Source organism: Pygoscelis adeliae, unplaced genomic scaffold (assembly GCF_000699105.1).
Source record: "Pygoscelis adeliae isolate BGI_AS28 unplaced genomic scaffold, ASM69910v1 Scaffold174, whole genome shotgun sequence".
In the NCBI taxonomy this organism is placed as follows: Eukaryota; Metazoa; Chordata; class Aves; order Sphenisciformes; family Spheniscidae; genus Pygoscelis; species Pygoscelis adeliae.
Window position 1 is genome coordinate 1,582,199 of NW_008824676.1, and position 27,993 is coordinate 1,610,191.

Genomic DNA, 27,993 nt, shown 5'->3' on the forward strand with positions numbered 1-27,993 from the left:
CCAAAGCGTATGAAAGTTATGGCACCTTTGTGGCAAGAGAAATGGATGTCTGGCAATTCATATCTTGATGGATTCCAAACCCTTTCATGCTTGCCTATTTCTTCCCTGTGTTCTTTCTTCCAGAATCTTTTCTTCAAATACATAGTGACTGAAATCTTCGGGAAAGCATCCCTTGTCTTTTGAGAATGACTATCCAGTAAAGATTTGCAGAATAGGCTATTTTCAAACCTACCCAAGTTAAATCTTTGCCTCTTTAAGATAGGTTTTAACAGATTAAGCTATAGCAAGATCTTCAAGAAATCATCGTCTGCTGATCACTGTGTCAGCATTCTTTTTCAATCAAAATCCTTTCTCCTTGCTTTCAACAGCTCATCTTTGGAAGAGGACACTTTAAACACTATTCTTACTCTGTATTGACATACTTCATTTGGAAGAAATGGTAGCTCTGTTTGCATTGAATGTGGAATAGTTAATCTTACATATCTCATAGCAAAACAAAATCTTGGTGTGTCTTACTCTTGCTTTTCTCCAAGCTAGAATGCTGCCTTGAGCTGTTTTCTGGTTTGTCGTGGTTTTGAGTAGTGATGATTGACGTAGGTGGGAGACTTGGGGAAGGGAGAGAATAGATTGTTACAGTTGTTTTTATATAAAATTTGAGTGAGTTTTCAGTAAAATTTTCATTAAAAAAATCTGGAACAAAGCAATTTAATGTAGGTAGTATGCTGTCAGTTACTGGAGAATCTTAAGCAAATTGACAGCTTTCATAAACAATTTCCAGTGATCTGTTTTCTTTACACACAGAGTTCCATCATACAATTATCAATATTTCTTTGGTATTAGTAACCAAAAGTATGGAGGAATTCCAGTCATTGATCATGTGTGCACCCTTCATATATGCATACATAGATGCACGCACATGCACATCTTGTTTGAACATAGCATGCAGTTCATTCCGATGTTTTATTCGCTAGCTGGAGCGTAAATATGAATAGATACAATCTTTGCTTGGTTTGCAAAAAGCAACGATTCTTTTCTTGATGTGATCTGTTGAGATAAAGTAGAGAAGCCAGGGTGAGGACTGAAGTTGCTGGAAAGCTTCATTCTTAATAAAGCCTGCACCATGTGGAGCACCTGTCACTTGAGATACAATTGTTGGACAAATGCAGCCTTGCAAATGTATTTGAATTTTCTTCCCCTCCAGATAAAGCCTATATTTTCCTTACACAAATAATCCCTACATGTGTCGCTGTCTTCTCCTTCTCTCATACTCAGGTGTGCAAACTTTCCTGTACATAGACTGCAAATATATCAGTGTTGGATATTCAAGTGAATGCTGAAACACTGGCTATATTGCCTATTTGTATATAAAGCTTATTCAGTTACCGCTTCCAGTGTCATTGCTCCCCATTTCTTCAATCCTTGGCCCAAATCCCTTAAGGGATTCTTGCTTCTGTAGTTCTAGATATCCATCTCCGAAAGCTTTATCGGCTTATATCTATTGTATCTCCCTTTTCAAACGACGGTCTAACCAGAATTCCCTGAAAATTCTCTTTGGCCTGTCTCCTTATGTAGAGATCAAAATAAATGAGTACTGTAGTTCCTTTGGCAGTCAGTAGTTTTTTTCATGACCTGAGAGTGAGAAGACATGCTTATTGGTGTTGGCAGGGAAGATATTTGGCAGCATCTCTTCTTTAAGCAGTAAACCCTGTGGTAGTTCTTGGCAAGATAAACTAATAACAGCTTGCCTATGATCTTCGTATAGGTAAATCTGTCAATTAGAGCAACAGATCTTTGTGGCAGCTGCTGGTTCCATATATTCAGCATGCTAGTTCATTGCACACAAAAAGTGTCATGAGGTTGTCTAAGCCTTTTTCAAGCAACAGCTCTGCAAGATAGCATCTTAAAGCTTTCAGAACCATTCTTAAAGGTTTTATAGATTACTGATTATCAGAGTGGAGAACTTTACCCAAGAAAAAATGGAAATGTTCTGGAAAATCCTGGAAATAGGTAGTGCATTCTCTGAAAGGTCTTCTGGTACTCACTAGACTTCTCTCCTCTTAACTATCAGTCTTCTTCCTCTATGTGGCTTTTGTTCAAATACCAGTACCAGTCAATCCACGGAGATTTCTCGAGTTCTTCATGTCTAATCAAATGATAGGAGTATCTGTAAGTTCCTAAATAGCAGATCTAATAGCCTCAATTGCAGCTTTCTTCAAAGTGCTTTAACATCTCTTTTTGAAGTATCAACCTGCTCAAAATATTTTGACTGTCCATAAGCTTACTTAAGATAGGCTTTCTTACTATTTCTGTGGCTTTGGGGTTTTTTTTTCCCTCGCAGAGTCCACTGATAAACTGGTGTAAGAAAAGGAGTCCTGAAAGATTGCTAGTGGGCCCTGCAAGGAAAGGAAAAAAAAACCACCAAGCAACAAACCCCCTTGTTTTAGCCTCCTCTCCACTGTTAGACTTAGTAAGTTTTGATAAGATATGATACATTCTTGATGAATTTAAGGGTAATGGTTTGGATTTTAAAAAGTCGGATTAGCATTGCTGAAATTGAAACTGGAATTAACGATGACTCAAAAAATCATGCAACTATATCTGTCATCTTCCTCTTAGGTGGTGTTGAGTACTGTCTTAAAACCACATTGTTTTCTCCCTCCTTCCTATTTAGCAAAAAGGCCACTAGATGTAGCAGTAGTTCAGGGCACATTAATGCTCCACTTGTGCATCTGGATTTGAGTATTTCTCAATAAGAAGAGTGAATGTGAAGCAGAGGAAGTCCTGTAACCATCTGAAACTATTATAGACAGTAAATCTTTTATGTAATCACTTAAACTTGAGTTACTTGCCTGTCAAGTGTTCTGTACCTAACTGGATCAAATGGAATGGTGCTGCAAATCAAACTTCTTTCTTATGGATTCACCGCCCTTTGTACCTACACTCACTTGGTGCCTCCAAAAGGTCCAGGTCTGTGTCCTATGTAGAGCACTTACCCTCTTCTTCATGTGTTAGAGCTTCTTGGTTCACACTGTTCCACGCTTATTGAGCTTTTTCAGGGTAAATAGGAAACTCGCTCATTTACCGCTGCGCCCCGAACATATGATACCTGAGGTATTGCTTTGGGAGAGCCTTGACTCCTGAGGACCCACTGATCACTAGTTAATTCTGTTGTATACTGTTGATTGTGGCGGTAGGGATATTTGAAACCATACTGGTACAACTGATGCTCATATAAGTGGTAATCATAATGCTGAATTTGCAAAGCATTGACCTCAGTATCTTCCTGATACATTTGGCTAAAAACATTCCACGAACATACCTCAAGTGTTTAAAAGAAGGCCATCCTTCTCTTCAAAGCTCATTTTGAGAAAATCAGGTAGTCGGTTAGAATTATGTGATCTGATTCCTCTAGTTCTGTGGCAGACAACCACCTTTAAAAACCACCTCAGGATAAATCTGAGGGGATTTACTTTTTAAAAACACCTTAGGATAAACCTGATGTATTTAGTTACAACATCATCTATGTATAGGCCAGAAGTACTCTTTAAAATTGATTTGAAAGTCTCTTTTGTACTTACTGTCATATATATTTGCAGTGGATTGTATCGTAATGGATTACTGAATAGGATTATGTACAACAAATTAAATCTGACCATAGCCATTTTTTGGCATAGGATATATGCAGTCTAAAAAGCCTAATTTACAAGAAAAATTGCAGGATGTCATTTTATGTATGTCTTCTTGTGAACAGTTCTTAACAAGAAAGACGTATTTAGCTCTTAGCACTTTGTATTTTGTCAGATAGATGTTATTTTATTTCCTGTGAATCAACTTAAAGGAATCTAGAATTAGATAGGGTTGGAAAACTTAAGCTTCTTGGTTCATATCTATTAGAACTATCAAAAAGAGGGATGGAAGGAACCCAATGAGATTGTTAAGTTTCATCTCCCTCGCCCAGGCAACTGAAGGAGCACTGAAATTTTGATTGGCAATTATGGATGCAGCAGAGCTGAGCAACTCAGCAACTGGATATAAAAAGAGGAAAAGTTTTCCAGTATTCTGGACAAATTCTCGTTCCTTTTAAATTCTTCCATGGAGACATTGAAAAGACCTCTCTTTAATCAGATTTCCTCACTTAACTGCCAGCAGCATCAATCACTTGAGCAGTTTCCCAAATGGTTACTGGCATTCTGGTCTCACTTAGCCTTTAAAACACATTCTAAAACATGACAAAATTGCAGGCTGTCTGCGTCTGCAGTACAGTATAGATATGTTGACTGTATTTTGTGTACACATGACTAACTTTCAGTCAGCTCGCATACCAGGTTTTAGTGCATCTGCGAGCAGCGTGGAAATAAATGTGGTTCCAGAGAGCTGGGAACATGCCAAGGCAGCGACCTGGAGTTGTGACTGTGCTGTTAAACTTGCTGTGTCCATCACGCTTCTGAATTATATGGTAGCTATATGGTATAGAAGAAACCACCTCAGTAAACAAATCTCTGAACTCACCAACACCAGAATCGTCGTCCTTTCTTGTGTGTGTCCTGTCAAGTACATCATTCTGTTGACATCTACAGTATTTTCAATACTCTGTAAATAGTAAACGACAGGTGAAATTTGAGGTTCTTGATTGATTGATTTATGTATAAATCAGTCACCCTCCAAGAATGTTTGAATGTTAAGAATGTATATGCTTTTCTTTTGAAAATAATAGAATTGGAATGGAATTTGCTTTCCAGCAAAAATTTCCTGTAGGCTGCCATTGCTTGAGCAACTGCAACTTTTATTTATCTAAGGAAAAGGAGCAGCTCGTAATATGTTTGTATTTGGTGGTTCTTGCAATAGAGAGGTTAATCTATCATTTCTTTGTTGTCTGAATGAGAAATAATAGTTGCTTAGGAGATTGTGTTTTTACAGAGATTACGGGTTAGATTATAGTTCACCATTAGTCACAAATAGCTTTTCTTGGACAAGAAACAATTATGGAGGAAGCAATATTTTATAATTCTCCAAACAAAGAACTTCAGAAGCACAGCTGTAGTACAGCTCTGCCATTATGGAGTTTCAGAACAACAAGGAAGTGAAAATTCTGCTCCACCCTGGGGACCTTGGCATTGCGTTCCTATGCTGCCTCCTCTGTCACGGGAAAAAAACCAGGGTTGCCCTTAGGATAGTAAGTTTGAGTGATAAGGGATACATTTCTTGCTCAGCAAGGAGATTATTGCGTAAGAGGTCACTTTGGGGATAATGCATATTGATAAATTTCCTAGGAAATGGAGCACTTGGCTGCTGGGTCTTTTTGAATCTAGAATGCTCAATCATCGGTGTATGAAGGACCTGGGTTTTAGGCTCTTTTCAGTGCGTGTTCCCTAACCACTACTTCAAGCAAAACTGAAATAGAGCCGTTTTTCATCCTCCAACAGGATGAATATCCATAACTGACTGATGAATCCTCAGAATGGTTATCCATTTTGCATTAGCAATGAAATACCGCATCATAACAGTGATGAATCTTGAAATCCAGTTCTTCTCTCATTCCTTCCTATCCTGGACCCATCAGGATTCTCATTACTGAATAACAGGGTCTCATGTTTGCTAATGCTTCTTTCCTGGAGGCATGAATCTTGCTTTTCTGGCTGTACTGGTGCATTCTCAGCAGGAGGAAGGAAGATTGGACCGTATCAGCCTGCCCTGTGCTTCAGGGATTACGGTACTCTCCAGGGTACTCAAGCTGAGAAAAGCCCAGAGTCTGGCTAGCTCACTCCATTTTACAAGGAAACCTCTAATTGTGAGATGATATAAGGTTACTTTGCAGAAGGTGGCCTGTGTTGCTGGCAGTCATTTATTGAATTTGAGTGGCTGTCTCTGCGGATGCTTGCACTGTGTGAGGGGCTGCTGCTTGTTTTATGAAGTCCAGATGGCTTTGGGCAGGAGATGAATGCCAAGGGGGCAGTTTGCCTAGGCTGTGGTCTATGCATGCTGATGCCTAACTGTTAAACTCGATGGTATTTTTATGAATTGCTCCTAATTCAGGTGCCTATTTCTCTGCGTAGTGGGGCACAAGGCCTGTGAACCTGAGCTTTATTTTCCCTGTTTCTATTCCCTGTCTCACTAATGATGAGAGAGTTGCAAGTTAAATAATATAAGCTATTTTTAGGGCTGTAACCTCAGAGGCTGATATTCTGCGCATCGAGGCTTGCATGATCTTTTTCAGTTACTTGAATGCATACTTCTGTTGCTGTGGAATGGTTGCATCTTCATCATGTAAGTGGAGTAACAGCAAAGTTTTTTCTGAGTTTGTATTAGCAGCTTCCTTCCCTCTCTCTCTGTCCCTTAATAGCTATTCCTGGTGCAGCTGATAAGGAAATACTTGTCCAGGCCTGGTCCAGCTCAGAATCTTCAGTAAGATACAGGAAAACATACAGGGGTTCAGGCGGGACTCCTAAGAACCCATAAAGGGTTGGGGAACAAACTTCCTAATAAAACTCTAGGAACGTGATTGATTTCTGAGCAAAAAATTAGTAAGAGTGACTTGTGCAGTCTCAGTGGAGATGAAAATTTGGAGCACAGTTATTGTCGTTCACACATAATTACATATAACGGTGCTGGAAGCTTTGTACTAGGAATATGCTTCTCTTCGGTCTGGTTTTAACAGGTGTGTCTAAGTGCCAAGTGCTTTTTTTCTACCTGGCATTGACCTCAAAGTCATCTGAGGTGTTGACAGTTGTGTAGACTTTTCCCTGCATTCGCAATCAGTGCTTAAAGAGCTGAGTGAGTGCTGGTGTTGGAAGCTCCACCCAATCAATATTGCACTACACTTCCCAAATCTAAGCTTTCATATGTGCTAGTTGTCCTTCTTCAAGCACCTCTCTCTCCCACACAGGCATTTGCATTCCTATACACCCTCTGTAACCAAAGCGTTCTCCTGATTCCTCGTTCCCTCTGTGGTGTGTACTGGGTTGGTTTGAGCAGGGAACCGAAGAATCGAAACCCAGTAATATTTGATGGTATTTGGTGATGTATTTGCTGCTGTAGACCAATTAATTTCATCCTGAGTAAACAGAGGCTGTTGTTATGTTTAACTGTAGCATATAAAAACATAGCTTGGATTTGGAGTTGATGGGCCTTGTGTTTATCTCTGAAAGTCGATGAAACGGAGAGGGAAAGGGGAACGAAGGGTGAATTCTTTTAATAGTGGAAAACATGAATAAGCTTTGTAGAGACTTTATGAAGATGGGAAGCTAACCCAGTGATGAAATACTGAATTGATAGGATTTTACTTTGACTTCATTTACCTGAATCCTAATACTCCTTTTAGAGTTTGGCTAGTGAGGTGCTGTTTTTGCCTTTGTAACGAAGGATTTCTTTAGCGTTTTAGACAGCTTTAAGGCACTTCCACTTCATCCACGGAGCTGTGAGGACTGCTACAAGACCTCCAGAGTGCTTTTCTGGGGTGGGGGCTTAGTGATAGTGGTAAGCAGCAGGAGTGAATGACTGGAGGTACTAAATGTTTAACATTTAACAAGATAAAAGTGGTGCCTTGATACTTACTAACAATATAGCTCAAACCTGGGTTGGAATGTTGAAAATTAGTACTAGTTAAGAGTGAGGAATCAGTTTACAGGAAGCATTTGAAGTTTAAGTGGCTCTAGTAAAATGAGGCACAGGTGGCAACAGGTATTTTCAAAAAGCTGTCAAATCACGGAGATGTCAAGAATGCGTGAAATGTAGTCGCACGACTACCCATGAAAACGTTGTAGAGCTTACTTAGGTGATCCTGCGTGGGTTTTCTAAGCCACTTTAGATCTAACTTGGTTACACATGTGTCCTATTGCCCAGAGAAGAGTGCTTATCTAAGCAGATCTCTATAAAATGACATAGTAATCTCTCAGGCAATGCAAGTATCATTCGACCTACTGCTTTATAAAGCTGTACAGCCGTGTTGTGGAGAATATTGTGTTTTTCCTAGCATAACTGCATGTTTTATTTTCAGTCAGTAGTATACTCTTAATGCTAAGGTAGATGTTCTTTGTTGCTTTTTTTCTTTGCCTTTACTACGTTTGTAACTGAAAAAATGTTTGTTTTTTTTTCTGAATAAGAACCACTGATGTACAGTGCTTCAGTTATGATGTTGTGTGATTAGCAATATAGGTTCCACAGAAGATGAAAGAGGATGCTCTAGTTGTTTCACTTCCACTTTTGGAGCAGAATGTGACATTCGAAAGCCCTATCTTAAACTGAGACTTTCGGGTACCCAGCTGCAACAAAGAATTTCCTAGGAATGAGAATAACTGCTTGTCTAGTTTTTTGTCTCAGATTTTGCAGGCATGAAAAGAAACAGATTTGGTTTTTTCCTCCCCCCATATCCTGCAGAAAAATCAAACTATTTCTGAATGCCCTTTCCACAGGAAATTACATAGCTACATTCTTGCTTACCTCCTTATTAAGATTATTTGTTAAATGTAGCTTCCCGTGGAATGGAAATCAACTTTTTAACTAGCTTTCATTGCAATCTTGCTAAATAGAAAAGGCCCATTTTAAAGCATAGGTGTGGCTAATCTCCAGCCCAGAACTTCAGGATGAATCTTCAGACCAGTGAGGTAGGAGTGAGTAGGGAAATCTGTATCATTAAACAAAAATCTCTTAGGTCAAGAAATTGGTTTCTGTGAGAAATGGAAACATGTTCCCAGCTAATAAACAAAGCAATAGAAAGTAAAATGAATGTGAATTTAGTTCACGTATCTTCCTAAAAGTGGAAAGATTTTATTCTATTTCCAGATAAGTCAGGAGATCTATACAGCGTCGGACAGGGCCGGGTCATCAAGCCAGCATAGGTCTGAAGTGGCATAGCTGCTGATTAGCATTAGTGTTGGTGCAGCTGTACGGCTCCAATGTGCAGAGCTGTCTCCAGTGTCTCAACACACACTGCATAATTCCATACAAGCATGTTCCCGATGACTAAAACTCCAGCAGCAGATAGGATATTACCTTTTCGGTAGCTTACGTGACCGTTAGGTTGACTGTTTTGCAAGCTGCTAGGCACTGTCTGTCTTTTATTGTTCTGATGCTGTTTTGATCATGAATGCTGTTTATTTCCATAAGCTGATTTAGGTTTTGGTTTTTTTTTATTTCTAATGAGCGATCTCGTTTTCTCTTTTTCAGCTTTTCTGGGAGAAGAGGCTACAAGGCCTCAGCGCATCGGATGTCAGTGAACAAATCATAAAATCCATGGAGCTACCTAAGGGTCTTCAAGGTATTGTGTTCACTTACTGCAGTTGCTTCAGATCCACAAAGTTGTTTGTGCTTAAAAAGGGCAGAGTTTTTGATGCTCGTAACAAGTTTTCAGTTTACAGCCAGATTAAGTACACTTCAAACTGTAAATGTTTTTGCTGACAAAATACCTCAGTCTCCAAAACTATGTTTATTTTTAGTTCGTTTATATAGTTAATATAAACCACACTTCAGAACTGCACTCTTATTGGTGAAAGTTGATCTAAAATATGTTCAAGTCATAGTTCAAAATTAGTAACTTTGTTCCACTGCTTGGGAGATTTCCTTGGGAATTTGAGTGTTGTAAAAATCTCCGGTGTTTATTTTCCAGAATTAATTTCATACCTTGGAGTGTTAAAGCAAAGGCTGTGCTGGTGTGGATTAATACCATGAAGCTGCAAAGAAACTTTTTCAATATGTGACTGATAAATTTATGATGTGATCATTTTGATTAAAAAATTGATGATATTGTAATTGTTAGTGTAAGTGAAAAACCTAGCCAATTTTAGAAATGAGATGCCTTTTGAAATGCTAACATATAGTTAAATGAGAACTGTGCTATTACAAAGCCATTTTTAAGAACTTGCATTTAAGTGTTTAGATTATACAATCATGTATCCAGTGGCAATTATATCATGAGTGTACATAACCTTACAAACTGAGAAGAGCTCTGCCACTGGAAGTTACATACGGAATGCGAATGGCAACTATTCAGTTATCTTTGTTTTAGGCGTTGGCCCAGGTAACAATGACGATACCCTGTTATCAGCTGTTGCTAGTGCTTTGCACACCAGTTCTGCACCCATCACGGGGCAGCTCTCTGCAGCTGTTGAGAAGAACCCAGCTGTCTGGCTTAATACATCTCAACCCCTCTGCAAAGCTTTCATAGTCACAGATGATGACATTAGGTAAGTTTCATAAAGTCGTAAGTAAAACAAAAAGCAAGTTCAATTACAGTAAATTTCTTCCTGGGTCAGTGCAGTCCTGGAGATAAGGGAAGAGAAGCGTGAACGTTTTTCTTGTACCTTGAGATTAGTTCAGTAACTTGAAAAAATGAAAACCTGGGGTTTTTCTTTGTGGTCAAAATAGTAATATAAAATATTCACTAAGGTATGAGTCATAATCCACATTTTCTTTCCCGGGAGAGTGCCCTAAACAGTAAGCTATAGTCATGATCAATATTGGCTTTCTTCCTTCCCATTTCTGGTTTGGTCAAGTTAATTCGTTGATCTCAGTTAAAAAGTAAGTAATTCCAACAAAGGAGAATAAGGATATTCCCCTATAGCATATAGCTTTGCAGCTAATGCACTCTCTTAAAGTGGGAGGTTGGGATATGATATGATATGATATGATATGATATGATATGATATGATATGAAGGCACAGGTAGATCTATTCACATATGGGCAAAGATTTTGGTTTTTAATAGCTGCACTGTTAATTGTCAAAGAAAGACGCATCCATTTTTGGGTACTAAAAGCAGGGGCTTCAGCACTGAATTTCAAGGTTAGGACTGAGTGAAGGGAGAGATTTTTTTGTTGCATTGACTAATTGCCAGCATGTGGCAAGACAAGGGACACAGTCCTGTCATCCAATTTTTCTTAGTATTGCTTAGCATGAATCAACACATGGGATGAACGCTGCCTTTAGTATCACATTTTTAGTTAAATTCTAGGTTGCATAGGGAATCCGAAGACCACACTTGGATCTTGCCACTTAGTGGAATTCACTCGGCACCAAAGTCCACTACTATCACTTTTTTTCTAAGACCTAGGTGGCTAGCTGAAGCTTCTGCAGAGCTAATGTTAAGGTCTAAAATTATCTGGTTGTACTTTGCTTTATTTTCTTAAACATCAGCTTGAAATGCTTTCGGAAGGTGAACTCTTCTTGCTGTGTTACAGGGCAGGATGAGAAACTACAGGGCAGGATGAGAAACTACAGGGCAGGATGAGAAACTTTCTTAGCGTGTTTGACAACGTTTATTATTTATTGGAAACAAAATTCCTTTTTTGTCTTATCAGTCATTCAGTTGATTTTACAAAGCAGATTCTAAATTTGATGTTGGACAGTACTGGCAACTCAAGAAGGACACGGATTCTGAACTGGAGCAGCTCTACCTCTATGAATATGCTGCCAGTTCAGTGTCTCTTTTGGTTCATGACTTTGTAGGCAGCTCACTACAAAAGGATTAAATATTCTTAGACGTTACCTTTTCGTACTGTTTGTGCGAAGCTGGCTTTCATTTTAAGACCATCCAGAAAACACATTGCATGAAGAAGTAGTATCAGAACACGGCACCTGTTTTCACTAAGGAAAGCAGTACTAAGGAAAAGTTCGCCATTGGCGATATCTGGTGAGGTGCCAGCATATATTCTTTTGTACTACAGATTCTTCAGGGAGATCATAGCAGTTGTTTACATCTAATGAAATAGCTGTCAGCTTGACTCATGTTTAACTTGCAGTATTCTCGGTCATGTAATGATGGTAAATCTCTTTCATAATCAGAGTAAAATGCAAAATTTCCTCTTTTGGTTCAGCACATTTGCTGGGAAAACATTAAATAACTTCCTATAAATGCATGGTTAAGAAACAACTGTGCTTCCTTATCACTAGGGACAAGCACCTATTTTTTTTCTCAGTTGTGGGATACACCTTCTGAATAGTTCTGAGCCTCTTAATGCGAGTCCTTTGGAAGGTATATATGTAAAAGGAGTATGGTGTGGTTCCCGGTGGTCTTTACATCCAAATCTTAGCCTCCTGAGGCAGGCTTTTACAATTCCCTATTAACTGTCTTCTCCCACACTAAGTCTGTGAAATCATTTACCTTGAGACTGCTGCTTTGCAGCTTCTATTTGTAGCTTCTTTCCTGACCAGCATCTAGTTACGTTCTTTGCAACTGCACTGTTGAGTTGCCTCCATTTCCATGAAAGGCTAAGACTGACAACCTTTCTGTCTCTGCTAGATAAATGCTTTAACCAGGTTCTCTCTTTTGGGATGAACTGGGGAATGGTATCTTCTGAAAATAACAAATAGGTGCATTGTTCTTTCTAGTTTGTGCTTAGGTGGATGAAGTTTTGCAATATATTATAAAATTCATTTTTGACTCACAGCTCTGTTCTGCTTCATAGTCCAGTCTGTCATTCTTTTCAAATGTCTCTCTTTAGTGGGATTTTCTAAAGCTTATATTTTTCAGGGGATTTATTTTCCTAAAGCACGTAAGTCGTTTCTGAAAATCCCACCTTTCAGTTTTCAACAGGCCTTTCTCTTGCTCAGCCTAGGTTCTTTGCTGAGCACTTACCATCACCCAGTAGGTTTTGTTCCTGAGCTTTCTCGGGTATCTTGACAATTACCCTTTTCAAATAGCATGGTAATGGGACTTCTGCTTTTACTTGTGGGTAGCCATAAACTGTTAAATTTACCAAAGCATAACAATTAATGTGGTATGCCTGGCTGTGTCATGCCCTGCACAGTAGTGGGTAAGAAAAAGTACCTGTTAATCTGTCCAAAAACTAAGCTGTATTTACCATGAGACAGGAATGGAGAGTAATTCAAGTTTAATGCTCTCTAAGTTTGTCTGGCATGGGTTTAAGAATGTCTTCATCTTAAGCTCTATGAACCTTGATCCAAGGTTCCAGTCAGCTGTAGCTTAGTCCCTCACAATATTCCTCAATACCCTATACAAATCTCACTTTCAGTACGACAGACCAAAGCCACAAGAACTATAATGTGGCAAAGGAAGAAAATGAGAGATCGAGAATGTTTCCACAGTCTGCGCTCTCCTCAGGAATAAGAAAATTGTAACGTAAAATGATGTGTGTTGCAGGGAGGCAAAACCATAAATAATCCTTACCAATCTTGGCTACGAGATAAACTTTCTGACCCCAGATCTAAAGACGAGTTTGATACGGAGTATGTCAGGAAAGCACAGTAACTAGGCATCTGAGAACTTCTGTAATTACCATTTAGAGTATGCTGTCTCAACAGTGGTTAATTTCTGCTGAGAGGGGAGGAGGAGATGGGAAAGATCTATTGGAAGTGATGTGTTGGAGAGGTGTATATGTAGGAGGGAATTAGCAGATGCCCCTAAACCTGAGTTTAATATAATACAGCAAATACAGTCAACATACTAGTAATTAATTCTCCTTTCAGCAGCGCTTCTCAGATCTGGTTAGTGGAATACTTCTGGAATCCCTGCTGCTGAGAAGCTCTAGAGTATGTTTTTCATAAAAACAGAGTAAATGTTACTGTAAGCACTTACGGTGATGGTTCTCGATTAGAGTGTCTCCAAAAAATACTATATTTGTATGTGCTGGAAGAGCAGGGGAAAACAGGTATTACCTCCCTCCTGACACGTAGGGAGGTGGAATTGGAGTTCAGACAAGGACAAGCTGGTTTTGTGGACTTTTCCCATCTAATCTGACACCAATCTTAAATGCAAAGATACCTTTGTGTTTCTGCTGCACCTAAATGCTACTACTAGAGCTATATGCAATTTTTTATTTTGATGACAGAGTAGACGTTGGAGTGCCAGCACATAAGGAACTAAATCAAATGGAGCCTCAATAGATTTAACAATATAGAAAAATAGATGGAGAAATCAGAGGGGAGGTTGGCACAGTATCGATAGCTTGATTGCATACAGTAGTGTGGAATCACACGTCTTCAAAGCATGCACACATCACTTAGTCGTGTGGGCTGAGAAGAGCGCAAGTAGTGAGGACAAATAAAATCATTCTAAGCACTAAGGAAATCACCTGAATGCAGAGCTATACACAATCCTGTTGTGTAAAGCAGTTCTCCACTGAAAATAAGGTCAGAATTGGAATTAGGGGCTTGTGGATTTCTGTGTTAGGAGTAATGTGTCTTTAATTTTAACTTGCTCTCGAAGGCAATAGCACTTAGACTAAAGGATGAGGATTGTGTCTTGCTGGGAGGAAGGCTGAAAAGAGCACATGGCCAGGGAGCTGCTTAGCAGCAAGTGATGCAGCCGGGGAGATGAGAAGGATCAGCACAGGCTGCTGCTGTGTGGGAGCTCCATCGCCAGGATGGTGCCGGGGAGCTGTGGAGCTGAAGGGCTGAGGGCCGGTAGCGAAGAGTGGGCACTTGTGAGCAGCACGTTTGCCTTCCCTGGCAGCACTGCTAACTCTGTTGACTTAGTGGGCTAAAGCAGTTTTACTGAATATTGCTGTGCTAAATTAGCATAAGAAGTCAAATTAATCAAATTGAATGGAGATACTCTAAGTCCTAAGAGTTTTACTTAGTGTTAAATATGAGCACTTTTTATTAGTAGTGTTTTCTTGCTGTTGGTTCTTAAACATTTGCTCTTGGTAGTTCACATGCTTTAAAAGTCATATTACTTGTATAAAAAGAGCTATGGTTTTAATACTTAAAAACTCTGTTTGCTAGAAGACCAGACTCTTCAGGACTGGGAGTGCTGTGAATTATATTTTGGTTGTTGCTCCCTGGGAGGTCAACTAGCTGGCCTAAAATCTGGAAATGAGATAACTGGGGAAAGCTATGTCTTCACGTGGGTTTGGGAAGCAAGACCTGGGAGTAACCTCCGGCGAAGCCCACATACACTGTAAATAGCGAACCTGGGCCCTTAATAACAGAAGCTAGTCCGAGATACAGAAAACTGGCTGTTGCTTCTGTGCATCGTGAGTTAAATACTACAGTCATATGTCCGAGATGGTAGGAGGAAGCTTGTTACAAATCAGGATAATGATTCTGAAATCTAGGACAGGCTGAGCTTATGCTTCAGTATATATGTTTTTCAAAACTTCATCAACATAGTCAAGTACATTTAAAAGAAGATCTCAAATAAAAGAGCCTAATGAGGTGGTAAAGCTTATGATTGTTTTGTGCCCGACACCTCAAAGTCGATATATAAGATACTTGCTGGCCTTTATGTTGGATTCCATGTCTGGACAACAGACTCGCTGAAGAGCAAAGCAGGGGAGGGCCCTGTAGCCCCAAGAAAGAAAGGATGTTCCAGATTAATTTTTTGTGTGCTTTCTGGCAAGTGCATTCGCTGATACACATTGATGTTATGAAATATTCACAGCCTGGAATGGGCCTCCTTTCTCTCCTAGCTCAGCTGTTCATGGCTTAATTCAGGTTACTGAGTAGGTAAGGTTGTATAAATGCCCTGCGACTTATTGACAAAGGGAGGACCCATGATTTCCCATCTCTTCACTGGATATGTGATACTTCAAGACTTTTCCATGAGATACGCTTAAAATGCCCAGTGACCAGAACCATGTTCAAGGAACATTTATGTTTCATTCTTGATCCATTCTTTGTAAGAGTAGGGAAGTGTCCTTACTGTGTTTTAGTTCATTGGAATGTTCTTCGCACTCTGAAGGGGAGCTTTATAAAGATATTCCAGCAGCTTTCTTCTCTCCGATTTGGTCATTCAGGCACTTTTTAAAAAACGCTGCCAGTAGATGTTGGTATTTATTATCATAGCCTAAATTAGCCCTGAGTAAGGAACCATCAGGAATCTAGGGAAGGGGTCTGCTGGTGTAAATGGCTATTAACTGTATGACTCCATAATCTTTGAGAAGTCGAGATCGGGGGACGTCCCAGAAGACTGGAAGAAGGCTAACATCACCCCCATCTACAAGAAGGGCTTAAAGAAGGATCCAGGAAATTATAGGCCCATCAGTCTTACTTCAGTCCCTGGGAAAGTTATGGAACGAATCCTCCTGGGGTCTATCACAAGTCCAATGAAGCACGTGATTGGGAAAAGCCAGCACGGATTCACTGAGGGCAAATTGTGCTTGACAAACCTGATCACCTTCTGCGACAAAGTAACCTGCTCGGTTGATGTGGGGCGAGCAGTGGATGTTGTCTACCTGGATTTCTCCAAGACTTTTGATACGGTTTCCCACAGTCTCCTCCTAGAGAAAGTGATGCGTTACGGTCTAGCCAAGTGGTCTGTGCGGTGGGGGGGGGAACTGGCTGGCAGGCCGCACCCAGAGGGTGGTAGTAAATAGCTCCTTTTCAAACTGGCAACCTATCACAGGTGGGGTCCCCCAGGGATCGATATTGGGCCCAGAATAATGGAGAAGTGAAGAAAAAGAAAAAAAACAAGCGTAGAGAGTATAGCAGTGAGGATGAGGATGACTATGAGCGCAGAAAGAAAAAGAAGAAAAAAGGCAAAAAAGGCAAAGAAAAGAAGAAGAAGAAAGGTGACAAGTCCAAGAAAGGAAAGACAGATGAGAACTTTTTGGAGATGTATGAACAGGAGCTTCGGGACTATCATTCGGACTCCTCCAACGCGACAGAAGATGAGTACAACAAAAAAAAAGGTCAGATCCATCGTTTCTCACCTTCCCTCTTGAGCAGGCAGTTATGTTGTTGGCCCTGCTGATGCCCGTCTCGGGATCCTTCCTGGGGGGGCAGGCACTTTTCTTTCCTATGTGGGGTATATTTCTAATTAAATAAGAATTTTTACTATGTGAGGTGGCACTGACAGATTGTGTCTGTATTAGTTTTTCAGTTTATGAAGTCACATTGCCCTGTGCATGGTACTGGTGTAATTACATTCTCCTAATTAATATTTGCATTGTGGTGCCATTCAGAAGCTGCAATCATCAGATGTGGACAGGCTGGAGAGGGTCCAGAGAAGGGCCACAGAGATGATCAAAGGACTGGGAAGCCTGCCATATGAGGAAAGGCTGAGAGAACTGGGTTTGTTCAGCCTTGAGAGGGGAAGGCTTAGGGGAGACCCTTTCACCATGTCCCAGTATTTAAAGGGTGGCTACAAAGAAGATGGAGCCTCCCTTTTTACAAGGAGTCAAATGGAAAAGATGAGGGGTAATGGGTACAAGTTACTCTTGGGGAGATTCTGACTGGACACAAGAGGAAAATTTTTCACAATGAGAACAATCAGCCATTGGAATAACCTTCCCAGGGAAGCGGTGGATTCCCCAACGCTGGACACTTAAGGTTCGGCTGGACAGGGTGCTGGGCCATCTTGTCTAGACCGTGCTTTTGCCAAGAAAGGTTGGACCAGATGATCCTTCAGGTCCCTTCGACCTGGTATTCTATGATTCTATGATTAACTGTCGTCTGAAGTCTGCTACAGTGGAGTTGGTAGGCTGTGGATTGTGGAAAGATCTTACTGTCTTAAAGTCAAAATTCTAAAGCCAAAAAGGGGAAGAATAAAATACACTTAAACTATTTATTTTCCTTAATCTTTGGCCAGTTCATAGTGTATTCCAACAGTGAGATGGTGACAACTTTTTATTACTGATTTTTAAAAAAATTGTATTTCAGCTTATGTGTGCTCTTGGGATCATTTTCATTCGATTAACAAATACTGGATTTGCTACTCTGACTTTTATTTCTCCTCTGTCACACAGGTTCTGCAAAAGATAAGGCATCTTTGGTTTTGTTCGGTTCTCTGCCCCAGGGTTTGAATGATCACTCTCTAGGCATTGAAAGTTAACAGCTCTGGGACAGTAAGCTGCATATTGAAGATAGAAAACAAGGATAGAAAACAGCTGGAAGATAGAAAACAAGTTCTGTAGTGAACTGCTAGCTTGTTCATTTTTTTTCTTCCTTTTGCTATCTCTGTAAGCAGACAGCCTCCTCTGAAGTACTTAGGGAGTGCTGGTAGTGGTTGCAGCCATAGAACTGAAATAGCCTTCAAGGCTGGTGCTCCTCAGAGGCTTCTGGCTTCTGTGGAGCATGTTGAATGTCACTCCTGCTCTTCTAAGATTTGATATTCTTTGTATCTGTCCTGCCATCCTAAATAGCCACAGGGAGTTTGCGGCACTAACGAATGTTTTCCTGTGCCTGCTTCTGATGAGTTCTGGCCATTTTTAAGCATATGTTTTGCTTCAAGATTTTCTTTTTTGGAAAACATAGCTTGATAGAACAAGCGGATTTTCATGTAAAAAAACACTGGGTCTGATGCAAAATTTGTGTTCTCTTGGGAAAACTTCAAAAGAGGACTTCTTGTTTTCTGGTAACATTTGAAGGCTAAATATTACCTTCCAAACTAAACATTGAGTCAAAATATCTTAAATTTATATTGATATCAAGGTAATATTTCTGAATTAACTTTCCCCAGGGAAACAAATCTTTGTTTCAGCAGAAGTTGCTGCCATCTTAAATGCATCACTGACTAGTAGGTAAGACTGAATAGGTAGGCGGGAGTAATTAAATAAATAAATGGAAACAGTGAAGGTCCTTGAGGTTCTTCCCCTCCACACGCTCTGTGTGGGACTTGGAGTTGGTTCTTTGAGCACTTAGAAACCGACTCAATGTCCCACCGTCCTGTGAAGGTGCTCCTGGTGTACACACCCTTACGCTGGGAGAGAGATTGCCTCAGATCTTCTTTACAATGCTCATGACGGGAATCTCCTGCTATGATTTTCAGTGATCTACCCTAAAATGTCTCTGCCAAAAAAAAAAAAAAAAAGAACAAAAGAAAAAACCCAGTCTGACAAAGATAGTCCAGTGGGATATTGCTCCATTAACTTTCTGTTTGGTCTTTTCAAGTATCTAATCTGAGAGCGGAAGATCATGTGTCACACTGAATCCTTCTGTCTCTGTACGAGGCAAAGTAAACCATGCATGCTAAACCAGCGAGGTTTCTGGCTCAGAGTACTCTCAGTTTTAGCACCAAGCACTGTCTGTGTGCATGTGTAGGTGCAGAGGTAATAGAACTGTCAATGAGAGTTTAGAGAGGTGGTCGGTGCCCCGAGCCTGTCAGTGTTTAAGAGGCATTTGGACGATGCCCTTAATAACATGCTTTAACTTTTGGTCAGCCCTGAAGTGGTCAAGCAGTTGGAGTAGATGATCGTTGTAGGCCCCTTCCAACTGGAACTGTTCTATCATATTCTGTTCTAAGTTAAAATAAGAGTCGAGAAACCAGTTCTGAGTCATTGTTTATGCCAGTATTATGCTCCCAGCCTACTAGTATACTTGAAGGATTGATGTTTGTGCCCCTTCTTCCCTTCTCTCCCTTCAGAAAACAAGAAGAGCGGGTGCAACAAGTGCGCAAAAAACTGGAGGAAGCACTAATGGCAGACATTTTGTCACGAGCGGCTGATACAACAAAAGATATAGATGTAGAAATGGATAATGGAGATGAAGCATAAAAAGAAATCAGGTGAGTCAGATCTCCTGGAGGCACGCTCTGAGATTTACCTGTCTCAGCTGGGCAATCACTCAGCAGTCATTCAGTGGACAGTAGCATATCACACACAAGCAGTCCTGCTGTCTCCCAACACGTATGTTAGCCGACATGCACTGTATTGGCAGAACAGTAGGGTGATTTTGCATATATAGACATGAACATCCTTGCATTAGATGCTACACAGATCACCAGGGAGGAAAAAACAGTGTTTTTTATCCTTTACAGCAAGGGCCCAGTCTCTAGAAACAATTGCAGGTATATTTTCTGGCACTTAATACTTGATGTGAAACTGGGGTAAGGCAATCGAAGTAACTGGCCTTCTTCTGTTCTTCAAAATTTAATTTAGTAAAATTACACAACAAGTTCCTGAAACTTTTCTGTTTATTTTTAAATGGATAATACCTCTACAAATTAATTTTCCAAGGCATCTTCGCGTATTTTGTACCTCTTTACAGTACTGATCTGTGGATTTGCCAAACACTACCTAAAAAAAATCTTTCTCTTTTAATCATCTGCAGAAGAATGGCAATTCATTCTCTTGTTTCTATTGAGCTCGTAGCGCTTGTTTATGAAAGCGCACAGCTTTGAGATCTGGCCTTTTCATAAGGAGTTAGCAGAAGTTTTAACAACTAAGAATTCTGTCTGGAGACGGTTGTGTAATTTTAAAGGAATTAATTTCATTTTTTTGTTCTGGAGTTACTACCCACAAGGGAAAAGAACACGTGTATTTCCTATTTGACAGACACAAAGGAGTTAGCTTTTATACAACTATGAATACTATGTTCAGGTAACTTGGAGACATGGGATGGACGTTTCCAGGCTGTGACCTGCTTTAGCAAGGCTGCTGAGCATTCAAACTGGTATTCAACCCATAGCCTAGAGTGGTAATTCCATGGCATTTGGGCTCCCCCCTGTATGAAGAAGGTGAGCCTGGTGCACCCGACAGCCAGCTGTTATTTTTGCACTCAGTGTCTGGACTGCGCGCTAGGTTAGTGCTTCAGATACAAGGGTGTGTTGCTTGAGTAAATTCTTATAATCGGAAAGAAAATGTGTTTATAATGTACCCACCAGCCCCTGAATACTCATGTTTCTAATGCACGGTCATTTTTATTACTTATAGTGTCAGTGCAACATAAAGGGACATTTGATCTCTAAGTTGTGGACAGAGCTATTTGCCGGTATTGTTTAGTCCACTTAACAGGCCAGTAATCTCGATGTTTTCCAGGCTACTGGAATCTTTTAATTACTTAAAGTTACAGCTATTTACTATTAAACTCTTAATCCCTGAGTATTTCTCCTGTAAGAGTCTAATTATGGATAACTTTAAAGGAAGTCAAGAAAGAACATTGGTTTAAGATGTGAAATTGCAAACCTTTGCCATTTTAGAATCAAATTGTCAATCTGATTTTTTTAATTTAGCATAAATAATTATTTTGGAATGGAGTCATACATTTATTTAGTTTTGCACTGGTACTGTGGTTCTCTGCAGAAATCAGTCGGATCAGTAGACCTTGAGTTTCACCAACTTGTGAACTCATTACCTATTTACATGTACGTAGCCAGTCTACATGTAAAAGTACATGTGTTGGCTGTGTTCTGTAAAACTGCTTTTTTTGCCCTGGTGGCTTTAATTACAGACTTGAACAAGATTTTTGCGTAAGTGGATTAGTTAACATGAAATAGCTTGAAAGAGGCAAGGTTTGGGTTTTTTTTTTTTTTTCCCTTTGTACAGAATAATGTTCCAGTATGGTCTTTTTATATTAAGAAACTTTAAATGTACACATTATGCTGTATTTAAAACCCAAGAATTCAGAAAGTGATGTCAGGCCGTGGTGAAGTGCTGCAGAAGCCTGGGTAATGTGCCGGAGGGGACGAGGTGAAAGAGGCTGGATGCTAAAAGCGCGTTGGGTGTGCGGGTTGTGCTTAACGGAAAGGTAACTGGGCGGCGGTGGGACTCCTGACAACTGAGTAGCCACGTACATCGTATTAACCTTTTGTTACCCGCTTTCTAACTGTTTGTGGTGTGCTCTTAATGTGGAACTGAACCACGGCCATAACTGCTCCAACAAAGTCACTCTGACTGATGCAACCATCAGCCTTGGCTTTTCCAAAAGGGATGATTTCTTTCTCTTTTACAGGTACTTTTAACTGACTTGTCCCGGGAGGAACTTCCTAAAAGACAGAGGCACTTTCTCCTTCGGTCTTTCGGTATAAGAAGAAATGGACCCATGCACATTTATATAGCTTTCTAATAGCATTAAAACCAATGCCTTTTTTAGACTCCTATTTTTGATGTATATATCTTATTTGAAAAGCAACTTTATTTTGTGTCCTATGACTTAAAGTCCTTTTTTAAGTATCGAACGTTACCCTTAATCTAAAGCTGAGCTTTTGATGCCAGGTTGCAAACCTACTGGAATTATATTGCCTGTACTAAATATTTGTTTTTCCTGTGGTTTTTAGTAAGGATGGATCAGGAGAACAGAATGATTTCCCAATTAAAGATTATTGTGACTCTGTATATAAACAGATTTTTATACCTATGGGTGAAAACACCTGTACATTCTTCAGTCATCACTGTAAAGATAAATAAATGATTATATTCCAAGCAGTTGAAAACTGTGTTGCGTTGTGGATAGAGTAACCAAAGAACGTCCCTGCTCATGTTTCGGTGTTCCCTTGGCCAGATACTGGATAGGCTGGGAAAAGTGTTTATCAGCAAGTTACTCTCTCTGCCCAGAGCACCGCCTCAGGAAGTCTGTCTGAACTGGGGAGCAGTTGCGGATTTTTCAGCCGAGGTGAAGGACAGTTGCATATTTCCTCTGAGAAAGAAGACGGCCAAAAATGAGTAGCCAGCATGACTTTACGGAGTTCTGCTTTGAGGTCCAAGTGAGACTGCAAAGAAAGCGTCTCCAGTGCCGAATGCAGCAGGTGCCGAAACTTGGGCTTGTTTCTGTCTACCTGGGCGAAGCAGTTAGGACACCAGGATGGCCTACGGCACTGCAAAATTTCTGTGACGTGAGTTGGGTCTCGCACAGTTAATCAGAAAACTCAGAAATAATCAAAAAAAACTGAGCAGGTTTGCGTGACTCCCCTGGAGACTTAAAGACTAAATTGCCTGGCAGGTCAGAGCAGTTCCAAGGTTAGAATAATGTCGGCTTCTCCGTGACGAGTAACGCATCATAGTGCTCCGCAGCCCACGGTGGGGGAGCTTTTCCATCACCTCTGGAGTCACTCTTCTGTCCACACAGTACCGATGGCAAGAGGGAAAGGGGAGACAGGTGATCTTACTGCAGGATTAATCCTGGGACGGGTGCGGGCTGGGAATCAAGACAAATCATCGTATTTTTTCCTGAAGTAGCTTCCTTCAGTTTATAATTGGGCAGAATAAAAGAGAATAATGGATCTGGTCTTTTCCAGCCGGGTCACAGGCCGGGGAGCGATCAAACTCTCTCCCCAAGGAAAGAATGGAGCCTGATACTAACAGGCTTCTGTGAACTTGGAAAGAAGCCACGTTCCCAACAAATTGTCGTTATTTGATGGATTTCATGAAGATTGCTTTTTGGGAGCGTGTGTGTGCTGCGCTACCCAGTAACTTTTCAGAACACGAGTCAAGGGTTTGACAGATAAAACTCATGAAGTAGAACTTGAGTGAAGACGAGTGAAAACACATCACCGTTGATAATTAGTTGAATTTAAGAACAGTTTTTACTTGTTCTAATTCCAGAGTTGTATTGCCTAATGACTGATCAAAGAGTTCGCGAACGGGGATGTGAGTGACTCCTCCTGCGTAGCTGTCCAATGCAGTCTCATTTTAGGGATGAAAATGCCAGGACATTACTCTCCACACGGCTGCATGTGAAAGTGCAATAAAACCGGCACAGAAATGGCTTTAAAAGCCTCTTCCCCATTAAAATATTTCATGTAAGAGCAAAAAGCAGATACAGCTCTTTCAGAAGAAAGGTTACTCTTAATAGTAACTGTTTAGCTGTGCCTTGTAGTTTTTTGCTGTTCGTTACACCAGTATTAACACTTCATGCCCTCGGGGCCGGGGGTTGTCCCGGTCTTGCACCCAAAACCTCCGGTACCGCGTGTCCGGACTGCGCTGCCCCCCATCGTGCTTCAGCGCCTCCCGAGCGAGTGCAGAAAGCCATGCCGGCTGCTGCAGCTCCTATGACGTGTTGCTACGCTATTTAACACGCCGTTTTATTTCTTGATGATGTCTCGTGTCACTTCATTTTTTAGCGAGTAACCACCGTGACTGAAGGTAGCTGAAAAGCCTTGGGGGAAGAAAATGCCTCTCCCTTTTAATGAAAAGATGTTCTGTCAAAACTTGAAAGCTTTGTATTAAAACCCAAGAAGTTGCCAAAGTTCGGACTCAAACTTGACAGAAGAATTTCCAGTAATGCTTTCATCACCTTTCTGTCAAAATCGTGGTTCTGCCGGAAGCCTTTCTTTCGCCTGTTGGCGGTAAGATGGTATTGTGGTACTACAAAGATGGGTATTAGTCCACTACAGTGGTGGCTTAGCGATCCCTGGAGCAGCTTGGAATGGAACGATTTTCTGGGTTTAGTGATACTTTTCTATCTGGAAATCAGGAAGACCGCCGAGAGGGAAGGGCATCGCTCCAAACCCCGGTGGATCTAGCGCACCTGTCCTGGGCCACTCCTGCTCTTACCTTGTGAACAGGGATTAAATGGCTTCGCTGGTTAACGGCTGGTGGGGATGGTGGTGGCTATGGGTTATTCAAGACACGGGATTCTACATCCCGACACCTCCCCACCCCTCGGTACCTGCTAACCCTCATTTCACGCGCTCCACAGGGACGTTCCTTGGGCTCCCAGCTGAAGCCAGTCCCCTTTTGAGAAAACAATGCCAAATTCCGGGGCCAGAAGAGAGGAAGCGTGGCATGCTACAGCTTAGTGCTCGGGTCATCACCTGCCGCTGGAGGGACCTGGGATTGAGGGGCTGCCTGAGACCTGCTGGTGCGTTTGGGGGAAGGAAGGAGAGATTTATGGTTTGATGCTTCTTCAGTTGCAAAAGATCATTAAACAACTTTTTTTTTTTTAATCTTTTTTTTTTCTGGGAGAGAGAGAAATAACTCTAGAAAAAAACTGGGTTAAAGGCATTTACCTCCGGGCATGCAAAAGCAGTGATCTTCCCTATTCTGCCTGCCGCGCTAACGACGGCAGTCTGTCGCTGCAGGAGGCAGAGCGGGAAAAGACTTTTCAGGTTCCTTGTCCGCCTCACTGCTGCTGCGGGCAAGCTTGTTTCCCTCAGACCTTGGCCAGGCAGGGTGCTGGAGGGCACGCTCTCCGGTACGGTACCCCGCCATAGTCCAACTGGATTTGAATTTATCGTTAACAACCTTCATCATTCTCTTATACCCTTAAAAAAGTAGATTATTAATAATTTTGGTTAATGTTTTAGTACTCTCAGTGTCACTTAGCTTTATGCTGTCACGAGTAAATTTGACAAACAATATAAGCTGCAGCTATGCAAAATTCTGAATGCACTTTTTCGTAGAGAAGCAGGCATCAAAACAAGAAAGTACGAATGATTCCGTTCCTACTGGAAGGAGCCTTTCTTATTCGAAGAACTCTGAAAGTTCACAGCACCCAGGGCTCTGACACCCAGCCTGTGCGCATTAACAAGTCTGCCAGCCGCTTTCAAAAACGAACTCACAACTAGCTCGAAACCACTATTTTCCTCTATTTTCTCAGTATTCACTGGAGCAAGAACACCCAAAGCACTGCCTGGATCCAAGGATTAGCTCTTCCCATTGAATTAGGGAACAAATGGGTAATTGTTAGCATAAACTATTGTAGCTAGCGACTCTGATAGCATAGATGCTGTTGCAAGCATAATAGAATGTTTGGCAAAGACACTGTAACCCTATTGTCAGCAGAAGTTACAAAAATTGGGTAGATAACAGAAACTTGAATGTATACACTCAGTGACCATCTGGTTGAAACCAGCGAAGCTCAGCCAGCTCAACATTCTGGGCCAAAGGTGAAGGTACCCGGTGAAGAAGACTGTGAATCTTCCTCCAAAAGACCCCAATAGACGACCGCCAGACGGCAGTACGCGTGCGCCAGGAGGAGGGAGCCCATGATAATAGGTTCTTAGAAATAATTAAAATATCCCGCCTTTTCTTAGAACTAGTTGTACTAACCCAGCCTACGGTAATGAATATGTACACCGCAGAACCGTATAACAGACAGTTGATGCAACATACAGCGTGCGAGCCAGGAGGAGCGATCCCCCTTGCACCCGGCGCCGTAATAAACATACCTGCTTTATAACTCTTTTCAGTTGTGAAGTTTGATTCCACACGTCACCATCTGCAGAGCAGACGACTGAGCCGAGGGCTCAGCAGCCCCTTTATTTGCAGGGGTGGGGGGAAAGGGAACTTCTTGTTTCTCTTGACAAGCTGCTGCCATTCCATCGCTGTCACTTTCTGCTCAGCTGCGTTCTCCGATTTAGCCACCACAACCGCGTTGCATTTTAAGGAGTGAAACGATGTCTCTGAGCATTAAGGTAACTCCAGGATCGTGTCGTACCAGGTAGAGAGCATCTCCTGCATGCGGACAGCAATTTGCAAATCCCACTCCGCGGCTTGCAATTCCCTTCGCATATTGTAAGAATTAAAGGCTTGGCAAACACGAAACGTGCTTCCTGAAAGTTTTCTGTCCCTTCTCCCTGCCTCACTGTAGAGCTCGCTCTACCTCTGCCACCAAGTATGTGCAGGGAGGAAGGGTGTGATCAGGTTGGCACGTGAGTGCGTGCATCTCTGTGCAAGCAGAGTTCTCCTCCCGGAGCATTAAACCTGCCTGCTGTATATACACTACAACACTCGCTTCTGATTTTCTTTCCAGCAGGGGTGTGTTCACCTGCTGGTTTACGCTGAACTTTTTGGTAATAAATATGATTTGCAACTCATGCAGGTTATTTAGTTGCTACAGTTCCTTAAAAGGGATTCCTCCTCCTCTCTCTTCCCCCGTCCCGATCGAGGACTCCTTTGTAAAGTAAGCCGTTAAAGGAGCCTTTATGGAATACCTGTATTTAATGTGAGATCAGCAGTTTAGGTCAGCGTCCTTGAATGAAGAAGGATCTAAACAGTTGCCGCCATCTCCTGTTTGTAGCTCTTCCCTGGATAAACCGGAGGTTGCTGACCAGTGAACTGTTTGTGACCAAAACTCACCCAGATCTCCCCTCCGCGGTTATGTGGATTTTGTTTACGTCACCTGCCTTAACGTTTCATCCTTGGAGGAACTAAAATATGGTCTAAATTAGGCAATCACTTGTATGTTGAATACAATATTTACAGTGTATTTTGTGCATAGAAGTGGCTTGTATTTCATATGTAGGGGTAGCTGCAGACTTCCCATGGGTATGCTCTATTTGCCAGGATCAGACCGTAGAGATTCACTGGGCACACTTAAAGAGAAATGAAGATCCCCTTTAAATCTGAAGCAGCCTCTTTAATACAACCAAAACAAAATCAGGTGCTCTATGTAAGTAGTTCTTCCTTCGTGTTCTCAAGGAGCTGGGGTTATTTCTCAGGCAGCAAAATGCTCAACTCTCCCTTCTCCTTCCTTTGCGGTTTGGCTGGGGATTAAGTCCAAAAGCCAGCTTGAGAAAAGCCATGGTGCAGGATACATTGCCACCTTCTAGGAAAAAGCATGCGCTGGGTAGTGGAGCAAACGGCACCGACGCTGTGTGCCCCTCCCGAGAACAGCAGCAGTGATCTTTACAAAGGGAGGGGTGTCCGGGATGCAGGAGACGTTTTGGTGCGTGAGTATGCATCGTCTTCCACATCGCTTGTCTTTTGAGGCAGATGTTGCTTAAAAATAATGCAATCGTCTTTTGGGGGTGCTCAAGTTCTCTGCTAAAATACACCTGGGTGAAATGAGCAGCTCCTTTTTCATTGACTTCAGGAGAACCTAGGTACACGCTTTCATTTTTATATCTACACCAGAAAGATCGGCTTTTTCCTAGCTCTTGTGTCGAAAGCGTAATGACTTCTCCATTAAAGCTGAGCTTGCTTCATTGATGCATCACTGGCCGCATCTTCAGTGAATTTCCAGTGTTAGTAGCTTCTTCGTCCAGGTGCTTCGAGCAGCTTTGGATGAGAGGTCCACATTCACTGTTGAAATCCGCATTCATGCCTTGGCCAATTAAATGCTAATGATCAGGTAGCCTAAACTGGACATCTACTTAAAAGAGGGATCACAGAATCGTGGAATCACAGAACGGTTTGGGTCGGAAGGGACCTTTAAAGGTCCACACACCCCCCCCCCCCCCCGCAACGAGCAGGATGTGTGCCAACACATCGCCTGGGACTGGGAAGGGATGGCACCTATTTTTTCCAAGAGGATACAAACAAACTGGCCAGACGGGGTGGCCAGGCGCCTGCAGCATCGCAGGCAGATGCCCGTCCGCTGGGTTTCCCCGGGGGGGGAATCGCACGGATTTCCCCATTTGCGCGACAAAAAAAAAAATGACAAGTGACTCCCCGCACGCTGCCGCAGGCTCCCGCACCCCCCGCCCGCGGCCCCGGCGGGAGAG

At 41.6% G+C, this 27,993-nt stretch overlaps 1 protein-coding gene across 1 annotated transcript in view; it reads left to right on the top strand.

Moving 5' to 3' along the window:
- The window catches only part of MBD2 (methyl-CpG binding domain protein 2), a 30,239-nt gene extending 8,208 nt beyond the window's left edge, over window positions 1–22,031 (top strand). Inside the window, exons 3-6 of the mRNA XM_009323062.1 lie at window positions 9,163–9,253; window positions 10,001–10,178; window positions 19,255–19,395; window positions 21,561–22,031. Coding sequence (XP_009321337.1) covers window positions 9,163–9,253; window positions 10,001–10,178; window positions 19,255–19,384 — 399 coding nt within the window. The 3' untranslated portion in view covers window positions 19,385–19,395; window positions 21,561–22,031. The remainder of the gene's footprint in view (window positions 1–9,162; window positions 9,254–10,000; window positions 10,179–19,254; window positions 19,396–21,560) is intronic.
- Window positions 22,032–27,993: the final 5,962 nt, after the last annotated feature.